The 16,334-nt window shown below is 41.6% G+C and overlaps 3 protein-coding genes across 5 annotated transcripts; all 3 read right to left on the reverse strand.

Annotated features, from left to right (window-relative positions):
- Window positions 1-710: 710 nt before the first annotated feature.
- On the reverse strand, window positions 711-6,324 carry ftr67 (finTRIM family, member 67). Of its 2 annotated transcripts, none has more exons than XM_061694200.1 (7): window positions 5,599-6,324; window positions 4,872-4,967; window positions 4,564-4,797; window positions 4,077-4,239; window positions 2,941-3,042; window positions 1,905-2,003; window positions 711-1,201 (listed from the first exon to the last, which is right to left on the reverse strand). In XM_061694200.1, the coding sequence occupies exons 1-7, from the start codon at window positions 6,217-6,219 to the stop codon at window positions 1,134-1,136; spliced, it is 1,383 nt and encodes a 460-aa protein (XP_061550184.1). In that variant the 5' UTR covers window positions 6,220-6,324; the 3' UTR covers window positions 711-1,133. The 2 variants fall into 2 exon arrangements, with proteins under 2 accessions (XP_061550184.1, XP_061550183.1); XM_061694199.1 differs by having other exon boundaries at window positions 1,901-2,003.
- A 708-nt stretch (window positions 6,325-7,032) lies between these two features.
- si:ch73-52e5.2 (protein THEM6) lies at window positions 7,033-11,057 on the reverse strand. Of its 2 annotated transcripts, none has more exons than XM_061694204.1 (3): window positions 10,972-11,057; window positions 8,776-9,280; window positions 7,033-7,789 (listed from the first exon to the last, which is right to left on the reverse strand). In XM_061694204.1, the coding sequence occupies exons 1-3, from the start codon at window positions 11,052-11,054 to the stop codon at window positions 7,679-7,681; spliced, it is 699 nt and encodes a 232-aa protein (XP_061550188.1). In that variant the 5' UTR covers window positions 11,055-11,057; the 3' UTR covers window positions 7,033-7,678. The 2 variants fall into 2 exon arrangements, with proteins under 2 accessions (XP_061550188.1, XP_061550189.1); XM_061694205.1 differs by lacking the exon at window positions 10,972-11,057 and adding an exon at window positions 10,331-10,949.
- A 1,406-nt stretch (window positions 11,058-12,463) lies between these two features.
- Window positions 12,464-15,602, reverse strand: LOC133411629 (protein THEM6-like). Its single transcript, XM_061694206.1, has 3 exons — window positions 15,276-15,602; window positions 12,649-13,153; window positions 12,464-12,583 (listed from the first exon to the last, which is right to left on the reverse strand). Exons 2-3 carry the CDS (start codon window positions 13,147-13,149, stop codon window positions 12,476-12,478), a joined length of 609 nt encoding a protein of 202 aa, XP_061550190.1. The 5' UTR covers window positions 13,150-13,153; window positions 15,276-15,602; the 3' UTR covers window positions 12,464-12,475.
- Between the last annotated feature and the right edge of the window lie 732 nt (window positions 15,603-16,334).

Below are 16,334 nucleotides of genomic sequence, written 5' to 3' on the forward strand. Positions count from 1 at the left end.
AGTTTTGGTTTTGCATTGTGTTCTTATGCTCAACCTAATGTGAACCGAATCATGACCCCCCAAAACCGAGTTACGTACCGAACTGTGATTTTTGTGAACCTTAACACCCCTACTTTCAACTGTATTGTATTAATATTGTGAAACATGAAATCAGCATTTCACCAGTTACTATAGAATATAATGAGACAAAAGCATATTTTTGCAGACTTCATTCCCCGTCTTCCCTTCTTTGCGTGCATTATCTCAGAATACTGTATTGTTACGTTGATATCAAATATTGATACTGACACAGTCGATCCGACGTATATTGTAAATGCAGAATTATGTTTGTGGTGGTAATCAAATGCACGGCTATCATGATATTTTTTCCCCGTGTTGTGTTACCAATGTATTGCAAAATTAATCATTTCATTTCTTCTTTGAAATCGGTATATTGTAAACCCGAGGCCCTCTTTATTAGGTCAACAGGCACAATTTAATGAGATACTGCAATATTTTGCACTCAATACAGTGATTATGTAATAACCAATATGTTACTATGGAGCTACATAATTGTTTTGCCATCACAGACCTCTATCTACATTTACCTCAGCATGAGACAGTATTCATATTTGATATCAGTGTATTGACACGATCGAGATAGAAAACGATAATGATGGTAAATATTTGCACATTATATCTTTACGTGTTTGTTGACACAGCAAACAATCTTCACAAATCTTTTTTTTAATGGCGGTATGACACAAACCAAAATAATATATTACATGTGTATGAATAAGCTTAATTAAAAAGGAAACATAAAAATCATATTTTTGTAAAAAGTACAACCGAACTGAGTTCCAAGTCAGTTCTCCTTTCACTATTATACTCATTTCAGTCCAGTAATGAATACTGAAGAAGTCAAATAAAAGTATCGTTATTCAAACTGTAACAGGGTTTGTACGCGGTTGTGTGCACGTGTGAGAGAAGCTCGCGGCAAAAAAGTCAATAGTTCCCAGGTTTGTAACCCAGAAAAAAATAAAAGTATCGTTGAGAGGTGTGTTAAAAGGGAAGAATACTGCAGCTGGATGTTCACGGTTCAAGGTTTTGCATGTGAAATGAATAATGCGGGAATTATTGTCCACGTTCCAGTCCTATTTCTTTCTGGGGTGACTGCGGCGTTGAAGGTGTCTCTGTCTGGAGCCTGATGACACTCTGGCGCCTGCAAAACAAAAATAACAATAATAATAATAATAAAACACTTTTGTTAGAGATGACATACTCATACACAAAATGCGTACTTAACTCTGAAATTCTTCAGCTTTAGTCATCCCTCTTAATATGCTTCATTTAGCTAATTGTTCTCGCAGTAGTAAAAACAGAAAACATTGATGAAATGAAATCATTTCACTGGCCACAAGTATACAATCTACACAGGGTTGTGCTAAATACTTTTGGATAAAGTGCTGATATTACAAATAGGTAATACATAAAATATAGACAAAATATCCTATTTTGCACCCAAAAAATCTCTGAAAAGCTGGTAAATTTGTAATTATAAAAATAGTATAATACATATATCTATAATAAACAATTATAATGGCATTTAATACCACCTCTTAATATGAATAAGTGAAAATAACACATTTGAATACATTTCTATAAATAAGTATTTTCCCAATGTGGCAGTGTGCTGGGAAAGAATTATAAAAAGAAAAGAAAAAAAACATTTCTTTTCACCTAAAATAAGTGGTACACTTCTATATCCATTTGTTAAAATACGCGTCTAGTGTACATATAGATAAAAATATAGAATTTTTTCCCCCTCTTTTTTTAGAAAATTTTGAAATTACATCCTTATTTTTTTTAAAAATAGACATTTATTTAACTTAAGGTCAAATCTCGACAGTGCAGCAATTACCAACCAAAAGGCGAGAAGGCAAACGTGGGCACAAAAGGTCCTGGGCTCAAGAAAGGGTTGAGGGGGCTCACGGGGCTTTGGTCCAGGCCAACTGACGGGATCCCTTCTCACACACACACACACACACACACACACACAGATAGAGGGGAGGGGGACAGCACATGCGTTAGATGGTCAGATGATTAATGCTGACTCAGCAAACTGTGGCAGTCAACAAGCAAGCTGAGTAAGGTGTTTTCCGTTTGCGCTCAAAGCGACAAGCACACTAATGCGATGTTTATTCATGTGAGATGATCAAAAAGGGGACGTTTATATGGCTTTAACATCTATTTTAATTGCCATAATATGTTAATGACTGTGTTTACCATTAAATGTGGAAAAAAAGAAACTTGAATGTGAAAACCAGGAAGTTGAAATTGTAAAACAGTAACACATAAAATAATGTGTGAATGTGAGTGCGATTGGTAGTTTGTTTATATGTGCCCTGCGATTGGCTGGTGACCAGTTCAGGGTGTTCCCCGCCTCTCGCCCACAATCAGCTGGGATGGGCTCCGGCATGCCCGCGACCCTAGTGAGGAGAAGAGGTGGGGAAAATGTATGGCTGGATATACTTTAGATTTTTCTACTATGCCAAATTTTCTTTTCAATGCCAAAACCCAATTGTAGTGTTACATAGAATTTACCCACTAAAAACAAATGTAACCACAGAGGAACTGCCCATCCAACCATTTTCCATCCCGATAATCCTCGTTCGAGTTGCCTGTGAGCTGGAGCAAGACAACAATTAAAATGCTCTTCCACTAGATGGCATCGGTACACTTAACCTGGGTATCCACCTGCTGCCATTCAGACAATAATCATATTTTTGTGTTCAACTTAACAGGCCAAAATGTCACACAACTTCAATTTGTGAGTCAACTGGGACGAGATCATCATCACTCGACATTTTCGTTCGGCGGGGTGGGCCGTGACGTTTTTCAAATGTAAAGTGCCTTGGCTCAATGAAGGTTGGGAAACACTTTGTGGTCTTGTCGACTCACCCGTCTCCTCCATTTGTACAGCAGGCTGGAGGTCGGCCACGGGTGCGGTCACGTCGGTGTGGACGGGCGAGTCGGGGGGAGCAACGATCACCACTTCTCTCACTGATGGAACACACAGCAACACAAGTCCATCATAGCCCTGAATATATTACATGTCAGTATGGTACACGTTTGCATTCCTGGAAGTTGTCAACGGTGCAGATAAAAAAATTAATAAATTTAAAAAAAATTTAAAAAATACAAATGTATCACCAACCGCTATACAACCGAATACAATGATTTGCAAATCAGGTTCAACCTATATTCAATGGAATACACTACAAAGACAAGATATTTAATGTTCAAACTGATAAACTTTATTGTTTTTAGCAAATAATCATTAACTTGGAATTTTATGTCTGCAACACGTTCCAAAAAAGCTGGGACAGGGTCATGTTTACCACGGTGTTATATCACCTTTTCTTTTAACATTCAATAAACGTTTGGGAACTGAGGACACTAATTGTTGAAGCTTTGTAGGTGGAATTATTTCCCATTCTTGCTTGATTTACAGCTTCAGCTGTTCAACAGTCCAGGGTCTCCGTTGTCGTATTTTACGCTTCATAATGCGCCACACATTTTCAATGGGAGACAGGTCTGGACTGCAGGCAGGCCAGTCTAGTATGCGCATTTTATACACGTTTATCAGTTTGAACATTAAATATCTTGTCTTTGTAGTTTATTCAATTAAATATAGGTGGAACATGATTTGCAAATCATTGTATTCTGTTTTTATTGATGTTTAACGCGACGTCCCAACTTCATTGGAATTGGGGTTGTAGTTGAACAGGTTATATGTCACATATTAATGGTGGAATTTTTTTTTAAATGATTTGTCTTGGTCTCCCCTTTTTCTACACCCCCCCCCCCCAAAAAAAATCAAAAACAATTTTTTTACACCCCCCCCACAAATCTGCCATTTGAACAGGTGTGTGTATCTACCTATCTGCCCATTATCCGTTCTATTTATTTATCCAACAACCCATGTAGTCCCCCATCCATCAATCAATCTGTCCATCCATACACTTTATAATGTGTAAACCATTTAACCATTCTATCGTTTACTGAAAATGTAAAAAAAAAAAAAAAAGGTGCACCTTGCTCATAGATGCTGACGAATCCTCCCTGGCAGACCTCTTGCAGCAGCGCTTTAAAATCGCACACGGCTTTCGTCGCAGAGTCAAATGTCAAGCCGGGCTCCACGGTGACAGCGGGCAGACTCGACGACACGGGCGGAAGGGCGTCCAGCGCCTGGCAACTCTGTCACGACAGAAGAATCAAGTTGCAATACAGCACAAAGAACAAGAAAAATCGGTTTTTCTTTCGCTAAATATCAAATTTGGAGGTGGCCGCCTCCAATTGTAGAACCTCTGCCATCATGAAAAATATTATTTGACCAGTGTTGACAAGGTTGGGTGTCATTTTTAACGAAAATTGCGGTATTAAGGCAAACAGTTGGAAGAAATCGAAGTAGAACCACAAATTATGGATTTTCTTTGCAACTGTGATTCATACGGTAGCGCCTCTGCCTCAATTCGAGCCAGGAAAAACCCTGGAAAATCCTCAGCGGCTCGGCGCTCTCACCTGGAGGAAGTGCAGGTGGTCGTCGGCGAGGGCCAGCCGGTCCAGCTCGGCCTCCCGCTTCTTCTGCTCGGCGATCTCCTTGTGGATCCTCTCCAGCAGCTGCTCGCCCTGACTCTCCACCAACTTCTGCTGGGCCTTGATCAGCTCGCGCACCTCGAAACGCTTCAGCTCCACGCAGCGGAGAAGGTCGGCGAAGACGCTGTCGCTCGTCTCCGCCGCCAGCCGAGCTGACCGCTACGGGGTGGAGGAGGAGGTGAGGTGGGATTTGTGACATTTGCCAAGAAAAGGCCAGAGCATGTGTGACTTACATTGATCGAGAAGATGGCTTGTCTCAGCTGCTGAGTTTCCTTCTCTCGCTGCTTGATGCTTTGTTGAGAGCTCCGCTTCATCTCAGCGAGCTGTCTCTGTGGACCAGGAAAATTATTCCCAAAAAATGGCACATTTTGCATCCAGTTGTACTTTATGATGTATAAGGAAGACATGATTTTATTCCAATGGAGCATCACAAAGCTGCAGCTATCCAATGTTTTTTAATCCAGTATTGCATTGATTATCCCCTCAATTAGTATCTGTGACTTTGAGTGTGTATGGCGTTTAAAAGGCGGAGCTTGGTCTGGCGAGTGACGTGGGCGTCAGCGAATGAGAGCATATAGTTGGCTGACTGTTAACCGCCTAATTTGTTATCCTTGACTCACGTCAAGGATGTGTTCATCGGCAGATCGAGTACGAATGTGCTAGTTACGCGTTTTTTCATCGCTTGTTCAATGAAACGATGGAAAGATCACCGGCGGCTGTGTCTGTCTTGGACCACTTGCGAGGTTCTCACAAAACCTTTGAAATTTAATCAGTTTTTTTACCTCAGTACTTCTACTTAAGTAGAGTGAGCACTTTTGCCACCTCTTGCTTGTTTAATTTCACGCTTGATGGGTGGGAAGACACTCAAGAACCCCCGCTGTTTGCCTACGCCATTGCAAAGTCTATTTTCCACGATTGTCCTCTTGTAAAAAAAAAAAAAAAGAAGTAGTAGTTAGATACCTGCTGCAGTTGTGTTTCCACCTCCGCCATGACTGTGTCGTGTCCCTTGTGTTCATCGGTCAGACACATGGAGCAGATGCACCGCTTGTCCGTGCGGCAGTAGACCTCCAGCAGCTTGTCGTGACGCGGGCACACGCTCTCCTGGAGCCTCTTGGAGGCCGACACCAGCTTGTGCTTCTTGAACACGGCCGAGTCGTGGTGCGGCCGGACGTGCAGTTCGCAGTACGACGCCAGGCACACCAGGCACGAGCTGACCGCCTTGTTCTTCCTCCCGGGGCACACGTCACACTCCACGTCGTCGGCCTGCGCCAGGCTTTGTTGTTGTTGATGTTGTTGTTGCCCCTCTCCGTCCCCCGGGACCTCCAGGAGTCCGCTGCGCTTGAATCGATCCACCACGTCGGCTAGCAAGGTGCTGCGGGCGAGGGCCGGCCTCGGGTTGAAGTTCTTTCGGCACTGGGGGCACATGAACACCCCGAGGTAGTCGTCCTGGTCCCAGTAGTTGCGGATGCAGTCGGAGCAGTAGCTGTGGCCGCACGGGATGGTCACAGGCTCCCGCAGGACGTCCAGACACACCGAGCAGGTGAACTGGTCCTTGTCCAGGACCACCCCGGCCTGCGCCATCGTCCCGGAAGTGAAAAAGCTGCAAGCGACGTGGTTGGAACGAAGACAAATTACACAAAGCTCTTGCGACGGTCGAGATGGTTTGTTTACAGGAAGTTACTTCAAGGGGCGGGGCCAAGTGGCGGAAGTAGACGAGACAATATTCACGCACGTGAACTTAATGAAAACGTGCACATTTACCCTCTCATAGACGTTTAATGTGTTTCTAAACAAATTATAATGAAATAAATACTTCGTGTGAAATAGCGAGAGAAAAACTGGACGATTCGATTAGAGGAAGTTGCGTCAGGGGCGTGACCAACTAGCGGAAGTAGACGAGCCTTTGAATTTTGACAATTTGTGTGAATTTATGAAAACGTGCACATTTTGCCTCATCCCGAGTAAGTGTAACACAATTATGAAATACTGATAATGGAGACAAAAAAAAGGGGGGGGCGGGGGGGAACTGCAGCGTAAACATTAGGAACGGTGGTTGCGTCATGGGATGCGCCAAATAGCAAAAGTATATTAGGTATTAATACGTGAAAATACAATGTTTGCATTTCGGATTTCGACGGAATATTCTAACTGGTTAAGTAAAATACTGCTAATTAAAGATAATTGTATGTTACAAAAACATTTACTGTGTAGTTATAGTTTGTGTCGAGGTCTAAACCACAATAATAAAATAGAAACGTGTTAAAATAATCAATACTTTATGATAGTGTCAATCAAAACTGAGCCTTACCTTTGGAATGACACATTTAATTTGATGACTCTACTAATATTGTAAATCATCAGGTTGTACAGGGATCCCAAAAATAAAACGTCCAGTGAAGAGCCACTCAAGGACTGGAGTGCATTTTTATTTGAATGCCATTTTAAATACAACTATTCCATAAATAACTTAAGAGGAACCTAACAGCAATGCAACTCTCCCCACCACGACTCAATCAGTGCATTAATAACAAATAACATTCGTACATACATCTCAACATTGATAATTAAAATACAAACATTATTTTGGTCAGAAGATGAAGTGCAAGGTTTAAAAATCATTCATATTCTTTATGTATTGTCTTCCAAAGTTGCCTGCAACATTACATTAACGGCTTTAACTACAACTCCCGTTGTACGTTCAAGTCAGCCTTCAAATAAAGCAGATGATCCCTTTATGGTAACACATGAAAGTTGCTTTTTGTGTGGTTTATTTCCTCTCTTCTTCTTTTGTATCAAGTATTGTACAACTAACTAATCGGAGTCACACAAACATTCTCCTGTTTCAACCATGCACGGATCTCTGTGGGAGATCAAGTTGCTGTGGGAACTTATCATATCCCCTTCGTAACATCATATACATAAAAATAAATTAATACAAGGCAGAAACAAAGCCAGCGGAATATCATCGGGCCCCGGTGACTGCCCTCGACTACGGTCTTGGTCTTTGTGATTGTACTGCCAACCACATGCGTGCGCGCCTTCATTCGTCCTTCTTCTGCTCCAGTCCGCTCTCGGCCCTCAGGGCTTGGCTGTTGGCTGAAATGAAATTGATCCAGTGCTTCACGTCCTCGCCCAGCTGAGGACATTCGATCTGGTGACATGCAAAAAAAACAAAAACAGGCAAAAATAAATAAACACACCACAGCACTCAAATAGTAGTCCTCTCTCTACTTGGGTTACACAGTAGGTTGTCCACTTACATAAATGAACAGGCACGACACACCTTAAATAAAAGTGTTGCTCTTTTTACCATTACTGTGGCTGACTGATAACGCAATGTGTCACGTTGACATTTTCTTTAACCACAAAGGCAGAGCAGACATGGCATCTGGAAAGCTGACATTTTAATAACTCAACATTACAACACAAAACATTAGTTCATCCATCCTTTTACTATTTTCTAATACGGCGGTCTAATATGTATATATATTTTTCCAAATATGTGTTCGTAGTACTTTCTATGTCAGGGGTATTATTTCTTTTAATACTTTTGCATTTTTTGACTAATACCTTTGTATTTTCAGTGGTTATTTTGTATTTTTATTAGTACTTTTGTCAGATTTTTCTTCCTAATTTGTGTATTTTTCATCTGGAGTTTTTGTACTATTTTCTAATATTTTGTCTGGTATTTTTCCAAATTAGATTTTTAGTATTTTTCTTGTTCTATTTATTTGTCCATGTTTTTTACTCCTTAATAGTATTTTTGTCCTTTTTGCCTTAATTTTTTTTTTTTTTAATCTAATATTTGTTTGTCCATTTTATTTTACTATGTTATTGTCCATCCATTTTCCATCCCGCTTTATCCTCACAAGGGTCGCGGGCGTGCTGGCGCCTGTCCCAGCCATCTTCGGGCAAGAGCCGGGGTACACCCTGAACTGGTCTACGTTATTGTATTTTGTCTAATATTTGTGTATGCTTAAACCTGTAAATTACATATTTAGTGTGATCGTTTTTCTTAAATACGGTTACAAACACAAAATTTGCGCCAAATTAGGACTATGTTCAACAGTGTTCAAGTATGTAAGGCTATAACGATCCTGTTCAACTGTTTGTGTGTGTTACGTGTGATTCACTCACCTTCTTTTTGCAGACAAACTCGACAATCTTTTCAGGGCTGCTGTGCACCACGTTCTGCCTGCAGAGCAATACGGCCGACACGAAGCCGTCCTTCTTGGACAAGAAGCGCTGCTCCAAGTAGAAGGCCTTGTCGTCCCAACCCAGCACCCTGGTGCGAATCTCGAACGCCTCTCCGAATGCCAAGGAGCGGCGGTAGCGGATGGTGGAGGCCCCCACCACCATCTTGGCCCCCATCCTGCACAAGGCCATGAAGAGCCCGTTGCGCATGTAGTGGTGGAAGCGGGCAAAGTCACACTCTCGCAGGTAGCGGGAGTTGTTCATGTGACCCTTGTAGTCCACGTCGTGGGGGAGAACCACGCCGTCCACCCGTTGCTCGGCCAGCACGTCCCGTATCTTAGGCTGGAGCAGGGTTTGGATAAACACTTGCGCCCCCCGCAGGAAGTACCACACGTCCACGGTGCAGAAGAGCACCAGGAGGCCTCCCAGCATCAACAGCAGCATGTCTCTGCAATGCCAAAACAATAATAAAGGGGAAAAGAGATAAAACATTAGGAAAAAATACTAACATCTGTGACCAAAGTAGAAGAAAATGTTACACAAAAATGGGAAAAACACAAAAATCATTGGAAATACTACAAGGAAGAAAGAGCAAATGCTTGGGGGGGGGGAATATCAAAACATTGTGACCAAACTATGAGGCAAAAAATGCAAAAACATTGTGGGAAAAAATACAAAAACCCTTCTAAAACATTAGGTTATAGAAAATGCTCAAATATTGAGGAAAATACAAAAACAAATAAAAACCTAATTAATGAAAAAAAGACCAAATATTCAGAAGAAAAAATATATACTGTAACCAAGATATTGGGCAAAAAAAATTTAAGATGAAAAAATACAAAACCATTAGAAAACAACAAAGTAAATTTGCCACAATAGATGCAAAAATAGAAAATAAAATTGAAGTACACAGATTAACAAAAAAACTGAGGGGGGGGGGGGGTGGAGTTCATGAGGAAAAATACAAATTTAGATTAAAATATGTGGACCCCCACTAAAATATTAGACAATTAGCCTAATGTGTGTGTGTATAAATATATATATATACACACACACAGTTGAAAATCCCACAAAAAAGTATCACATTATAAAAAGAACAAATTCACACACACAAAATTGAAGTGACAAGAAACGCATAGTCAAAGACACTGTACTCCCGCTGACAACTTCTGGATGTCATGAATGCATTATGTCATATCCAAACCACCAAAAGCGCTGTAGAGTATTATTAACGTTCACAAACGTGTCGCCGTTCGCTCACTGCACGTTGGGACAACATTGAAACGCTTTGACTTCAACCTTGAGACGACGCCGGCCACGGCGCTCCAGCAACCCAATGCGCTGGCTACGGCTAGCTAGCCGGCTAGCTTCGCAGCCGGCTCCGACCCTCCTCCTACTCCGTAATTAGGACAAGCAAACGCCACCGAAATGTTCACCACTTCGCCATTTACGTTCAAATGTTTAGCTTGGTCGCGTTTAACGGCGTCACAAGACCCACCGTGTGTGGCAAATGAAGCGCTAACATCGGCTGCGAAGCGGTGCGGGGAGACCAGAAGCCGGTGGTGCAGCCAACGACTTCCGGGTATGTGACGTCATTTAAATGATAACTGAAGAGAAAACTATTACTATTGGCGTGATTTATTCATGTAGTTTTATGTGCTCGTTTCCGGGGGTCAGTGAAGGTACCCTACGCGAGCCTTTAATGCGAAAGCAATTTTACTTCTGACACGAATTGCAGGCTTCTGAAGGCACCGCTGCCTTTCTGGCGTTTATTTAAATTAATTTCAACCGGTCAACGGGTCATTTTCAGTCGTAAAGTAAACGCAGTCAACAGGCGTTGGTTAGCTCTGCCCTGTAACTTCACTTGTTCCACACCTGCGTAACCCCACTCTCTTCCTCATTCTCCACCAATCACACATCAGTCTCACGTCATGTCGCTTTCACGGACCCCGAAATTTAGAAAAGCAAACAGCTCACTTTACTTGTTAACGTTCCGTTTAAACATAGCCTCTATCAAAATGTCACTGTCCGTGAAACGATTATTGTGGAGCTATAATTTTAAACATCACGGTCGACAACTCCAACAAAGCCCCTTATGCTCTCTTTTCCGGCCCTCGAGGAGAAACACAGTTAACTCACTTTTCAGCCTGTTCCACGACGTCCTGCACCTCTCCGAAAGTGCCCATGACAAGTGAACAATTCTTCAAATTCGGCGATGTCATTGAACTAGCGACTTTGGGGGGGGAAGCCAATAATCGCTACTCTGCAAGAGGACGCGTTACTGTGACAACTTTGATGTTATGCTGGTGTACTAACGCTCCTCAAAGACAAAAGCACGACTTTGAATTGCTGGCCTATTTGCCACCTCCCCGTTTGTGATAACACAGCATGGTCGGATCCAAAACCATGTTTACGTGCCTTTATAAGGGCAAACAGTGATGTCATCGGTTCACTTTCAAGAATACATTCTCTTCTGGTTGACTTTTTTATTACTTAATGTTTTAAAGTGATTTTGTCACATTCTGTCATAAATTGTACATTTTAACACAAATAATTATTTACTTCAAAAGAGAAACTATGTGAAAAGAAGATTAAAAAAACAAAACTATTGTGACCAAAATATTAGCTGATAGCAGAGGTGGGAATCATAAGTAAGTCTGAAGTCTTAAATTTAAAGTTTTAAGTAAGTCCCAATTTAAAATCAAGTCAAGTCACCACTAAAATTCCAGCAACTTTTGCAGTTTTTCGCTTTCTGTTCTGAAATCCTGCTGATGGTGACAGTTTGACCCTGACAGACCATTTCCATTAATTCCTAATGGGAAAAACAGTTTGGGAATCCAAACAAAATGGAGGTTGACCACCATCCTGCAATTAATTGACTTTGGCATGAGGTAGTACTGTATAAACATTTCACTAAGATGCCAGAAAAAAAAAGGCACAACTTTAATTCACTGGTTCATAAGTTGCTTCCCTAAAAAAAAATAATGATCAGTGAACCCCCGCATATTCACAGTTCGGCATTCCGAAATTCATATTATTTTGGAACCTTTTCTGTCATTTGCTGAAACTCTTGTCTCTTTGCTGTTTTTGTGCTCAGGCAAAAGCAATAGAAATATTACTTTGACAGTATCAGGTGGTGGTGTTCGGTTTAATTAATTGCTAGTGTTTTTTGTCTGCATTCGATGTCCTGTTTTTGTTGGCGGATCTTGACTACAACTTGTGCCCCGTCAAAAGTGAAAGTATGTATTCCCTAACGTTTGCCAAAAGGTGACTTAACAACTCGGTAGTGTTTGTGTAACTTTCTAGCAGGCACATTTGTTTGTCGCTTCAGTTCGTGCAAGCATGTTATTTAAGCTAGTATAATACTATTACTATTACTAATACTCATGTGATGTTGGTTGGTTGGTGTTGAATAATTTAACTACTGAACACGGTCTTAATGTAACGTGAGATAATGACTGTTTCCATGCTGGACGCATATTGTTGATGCTTTATGACCCTTTCCATTTTAAGTAGTTTTCCACCATCTTGTGGCATCTATACATACTTACAAACCCCTTTTCATGGGGGGGGGGGGCGTCATTTATTTACAGATTTTCACTGAATAGTAGAGGTTCACTGTAATAAATGATAACGTCCGTGCTTAGTTGTCTTTCTCCTGAAGGCCGCTCTCTGCTCTGAGGCTCTGACTGCTGGCTGAGATGAAGTTGATCCAGTGCTGAAGGTCCTCTGGAAATTCGGGACATTCCACCTGCGTGGATGGGATTCTCAAGTTAAAGCCCTCTGGGTGGATCCGCGATCCTGACGTCGTCTTACCTTCCGCTTGCAGAGATATTGCACAATGCTGCCCGGGCTGCTGCGTATGACGGTCTGCTTGCAGTACATGACGGCGCACACCAGCCCGTCCTTGCTCGACACGAACCTCTGCTCCAGGAAGAAGGCTTTGTCGTCCCACGTCACCACCCGACTCCGCAGCTCGTACGCCTCGCCGACGCAAAGCGGCCTGCGGTAGCGGATGGTGCTCGCCCCCACCACCATGGAGGCTTTGAGGGCCCGTAGCGCCTTGAACACGCCGTTGCGCACGTACAGCGAGAAGCGGGCGAAGTCGCACTCGCGCAGGTAGCGAGCGTTGTTCATGTGACACATGTCGATGTCGCGCGGGGCCACCCGGCCGGTGGTGACCTGCTCGGCCGTCACGTCGCGCACGGGAGGCTGCAGCCAGGCGTGGACCACCGCCGCGGCGGCCCGCGCAAAGTACCACACGTCCAGGCTGCAGAAGAGAGCCAGCAGGGCGCCGAGCAGCAGCATAAGCCACATCTCTCTGGAAGTCAAAGCGGGTCGATGTGACGATGGCCAACAAAAAGACACAGATTCACATTTTGGGATGGGCCGGCCAAAGCCCAGACCTAAATTCAATGTGGGTGAATTGAAGGGCGCCATGCGCACAGGATGCCTTGGCAGCGTGATCAAATTTAAGTATGTAAGTAAGAGTGCCGCCACGCCCCCCTCATTCATCCCATAACAGATTTGTCAATTTGTCAAGTTAATTATCTTAATAATTTTTGAGAAATAATTTGTTAAAATTATCTACGTTTGGTCACCTTTATTATTTTGAAAAAAAGATAAGATATTCTTTTATAAAAGTGAATGGTACAGGTTATAAAAGTTACATATTTCAGACAGAATTTGTTAATTTATCCTTTTTTGCTTTTTTTTGGCTGCAATTTACATTTTGTTTTTGATTTCACCCCTTACCGTCTCTCCCCCCCCCCCCCCCCCCAAGTCAATTGTACAGGTTATAAATCTTTTTATTTTGATGTGTTATTTCTCATCTTTTATTTTCTTTGTTGCTATTTCATCATGGTGTGTTTACTTTCCATACATGGGACATTTGAGGTCATAAAGTTCTCCAGTGGCCAAACTGAAAAACAGGATTAAAAAAATATATTTCACCCATTAACAGATTTGTTATCCCCCCCCCAAGTGAATTGAACAGATTGATTTTAAAAATTTTGAGGAAATAATGTGTTGAATTTTTTTACATTTTTTTTGTTATTGCTATTTTAATATGGTGTGTTCAGTTTTAATACCCGCTGTGGGACATTTGAGTCCACTTATTCCTTCAGGAACCAGAGTAAAAAATATAAAGAAAAATATGATGCCATGGTCAAACAATGTTCATGATTATGATTAAATGAGAATTTGTCAGTCAAATGTTTTTGATTCCCCTCTTGGAATCGCTTTACTTTTTAAATGTGACTTAAATTGCCTTTTGAGGGTCCTTAACACACCGATGTTTGCAAGCGTATGCATGTACCCTGAACGTATACCAATAGCTTAATTGCTTGTCATTTTTAAGTCACTGTCATCGTATCAATAAAACATAGCAATGTTCTTACTGAAAATTGTTTGCGTAGATTCTTAGTTATCCATCTCATGGTAATGTGCAAAGGTTGAATCGAGGAAAGTGGAGTCGTCTTGTTTTGTTTGTTGAATTTTTTTTGGCACGTTTTCCGACAAATGTACAAATATGACATGGGCAACTGTGCGAGTAGGCGATCTATTTACTTTAAGGGTTCCAAACCCAAGAGCCCAAAACTCACTCAGCCGCAAACCCTCGAGGAGCCATGCCTGAAATTGAACAAAAAGTTGGCCGTTTTGGTTTGAGGAAGCCATTTTGGCCAAATTCCTTTTGTGCATTTTTGTGAATTTGCAAAAATGACCCTGAAGCAGAAGAGGTTATGCTTGAAAGGTGGCAAACGATAAAATTCGCTTCCAATGTTGGCGGAACATGGAGGGCAAATTTTTTATTTTTATTTTTTGTGGAGTTGCTATTAAAAAAAATATCCTAACTGTGTGTTCAAGTTCTATAACAGGGACGAGGAATCTTTCATACCAGGAGTTAGCTATAACACATTAGGAAAATATTTTGTTTGACACGTTTTATCTCGCCTTTGAGGCTTCATGACTCACACACACATTCTGGTCTAGTTTTCTCACCTTTAGGATGACAACTGTAGAATACCTGAACGATGACTTAATAGAAAGAAAGGAGTAAAAACAGGTCTTGCAAGACGAGCAAGCTGTGGGGTGATCAGGGCACATGAAACACACTTGAAAATGATTGTTCCAACATAATCAGCTGGAGTGGTTGTCAACTTGGATTGACCTCATAACAGAGAAACCAAGAAACCAGTACTGCACTCCCACGTTTATTTGGGGGGGGGGGGGGGGGTATGTAATGGGAGTTCTTTAGACGAGGTTTCAAACTTAAAACAGGTCACTTGAAACGCAATTAAACAACGATACACAAAATACGAAACAAACACACAAATAAATACAACTTTGTGATGTTCTACCAACTCGCTAAATCGCTAGCTTTGCGGCCAACCGGCGACATGTAATGCGCAACAAAGTGAAAGTGTTTGATGCTGAAAACTCACCCAGGTGTCTTTTGGGGAGCGGGACCTACAAAGTCATATTTTACGTTGTTTTAAAAGAGCGAATCCAACGTGTCTATTTGTTCAAACTGATAACACGCTTTTGAAAAGAATAAATTTACCGTGTCTACTTGTTCGAACTACTTCCGCTGCTACCTTTCAATATCATGCCGACAAGAAATGGCCGTTAATGCTTACTGTCAAATTAAAGTGTTGAGGAACGACAACACAGCAAAGAAACTCAAGACTGTGTTACAGATTTAAAGTGTTCATTTCGTATTATTTTACATAGTTATCGTTTAAGGACTATTTATTTTGATGTTGGACTTCACTTCCGGGCTTACCAAACCGGATGTGACACCACACCATGGCGGCGGCGGCGATTGGTTCAGTGCTCAAAACAGTGAAATAAAAAAAAATCCTGAATAAAGAACATGTATAGATATGTAACAAACATGCCTTTTCAGGTGTGCCCATAGAATTGCAAATGGATTGAGACCAGAGCTTTGCGATGGCCACCTCGAAACCGCTTTGTAACCAGTTTGGCAGTATGCGCTTTGGGTCATTGTTCATTCGGAAACGAATCACAAGTGCTACGTGGTGATAGTAATAATTTAGCCACCGAGATGGTTGATTTGTAGCGCGTCAAAGATGTGACGTCATCTTTAGTTGTCTCCATGAAATGATGTCATCGAGCATTCTCATCGTCTAATTATGCAAACATTTCTCGCTCCTCTGTTCATCTCCTTGTATTGCTGAAAACATGACTTGGTACATATTTGACGTCACGTCTCTCCTCGAGACAGAAGCAAATATTGTACCTTTTTCCAAGGAAAATGACAAAAATAGCAATGGAAAGGGCGACCTCTTAATCGCACTGAAAAAGAAAAAAAAAAAAGTAAAAAACAAAAAATGGCATTCGTTTGTGTTTTAAATTCCAACACTTGACAGTTTTCTCGTTGAAAGTAAACTTTCTAATATATATTGATGATGATAAACCCATACCACTCGTGCTTGAGAAATATCTGCACCATTTGCACAATTGACAAGGTTCCAGATTAT

The sequence above is a fragment of the Phycodurus eques genome, chromosome 13, assembly GCF_024500275.1.
Source record: "Phycodurus eques isolate BA_2022a chromosome 13, UOR_Pequ_1.1, whole genome shotgun sequence".
NCBI classification, from domain to species: Eukaryota; Metazoa; Chordata; class Actinopteri; order Syngnathiformes; family Syngnathidae; genus Phycodurus; species Phycodurus eques.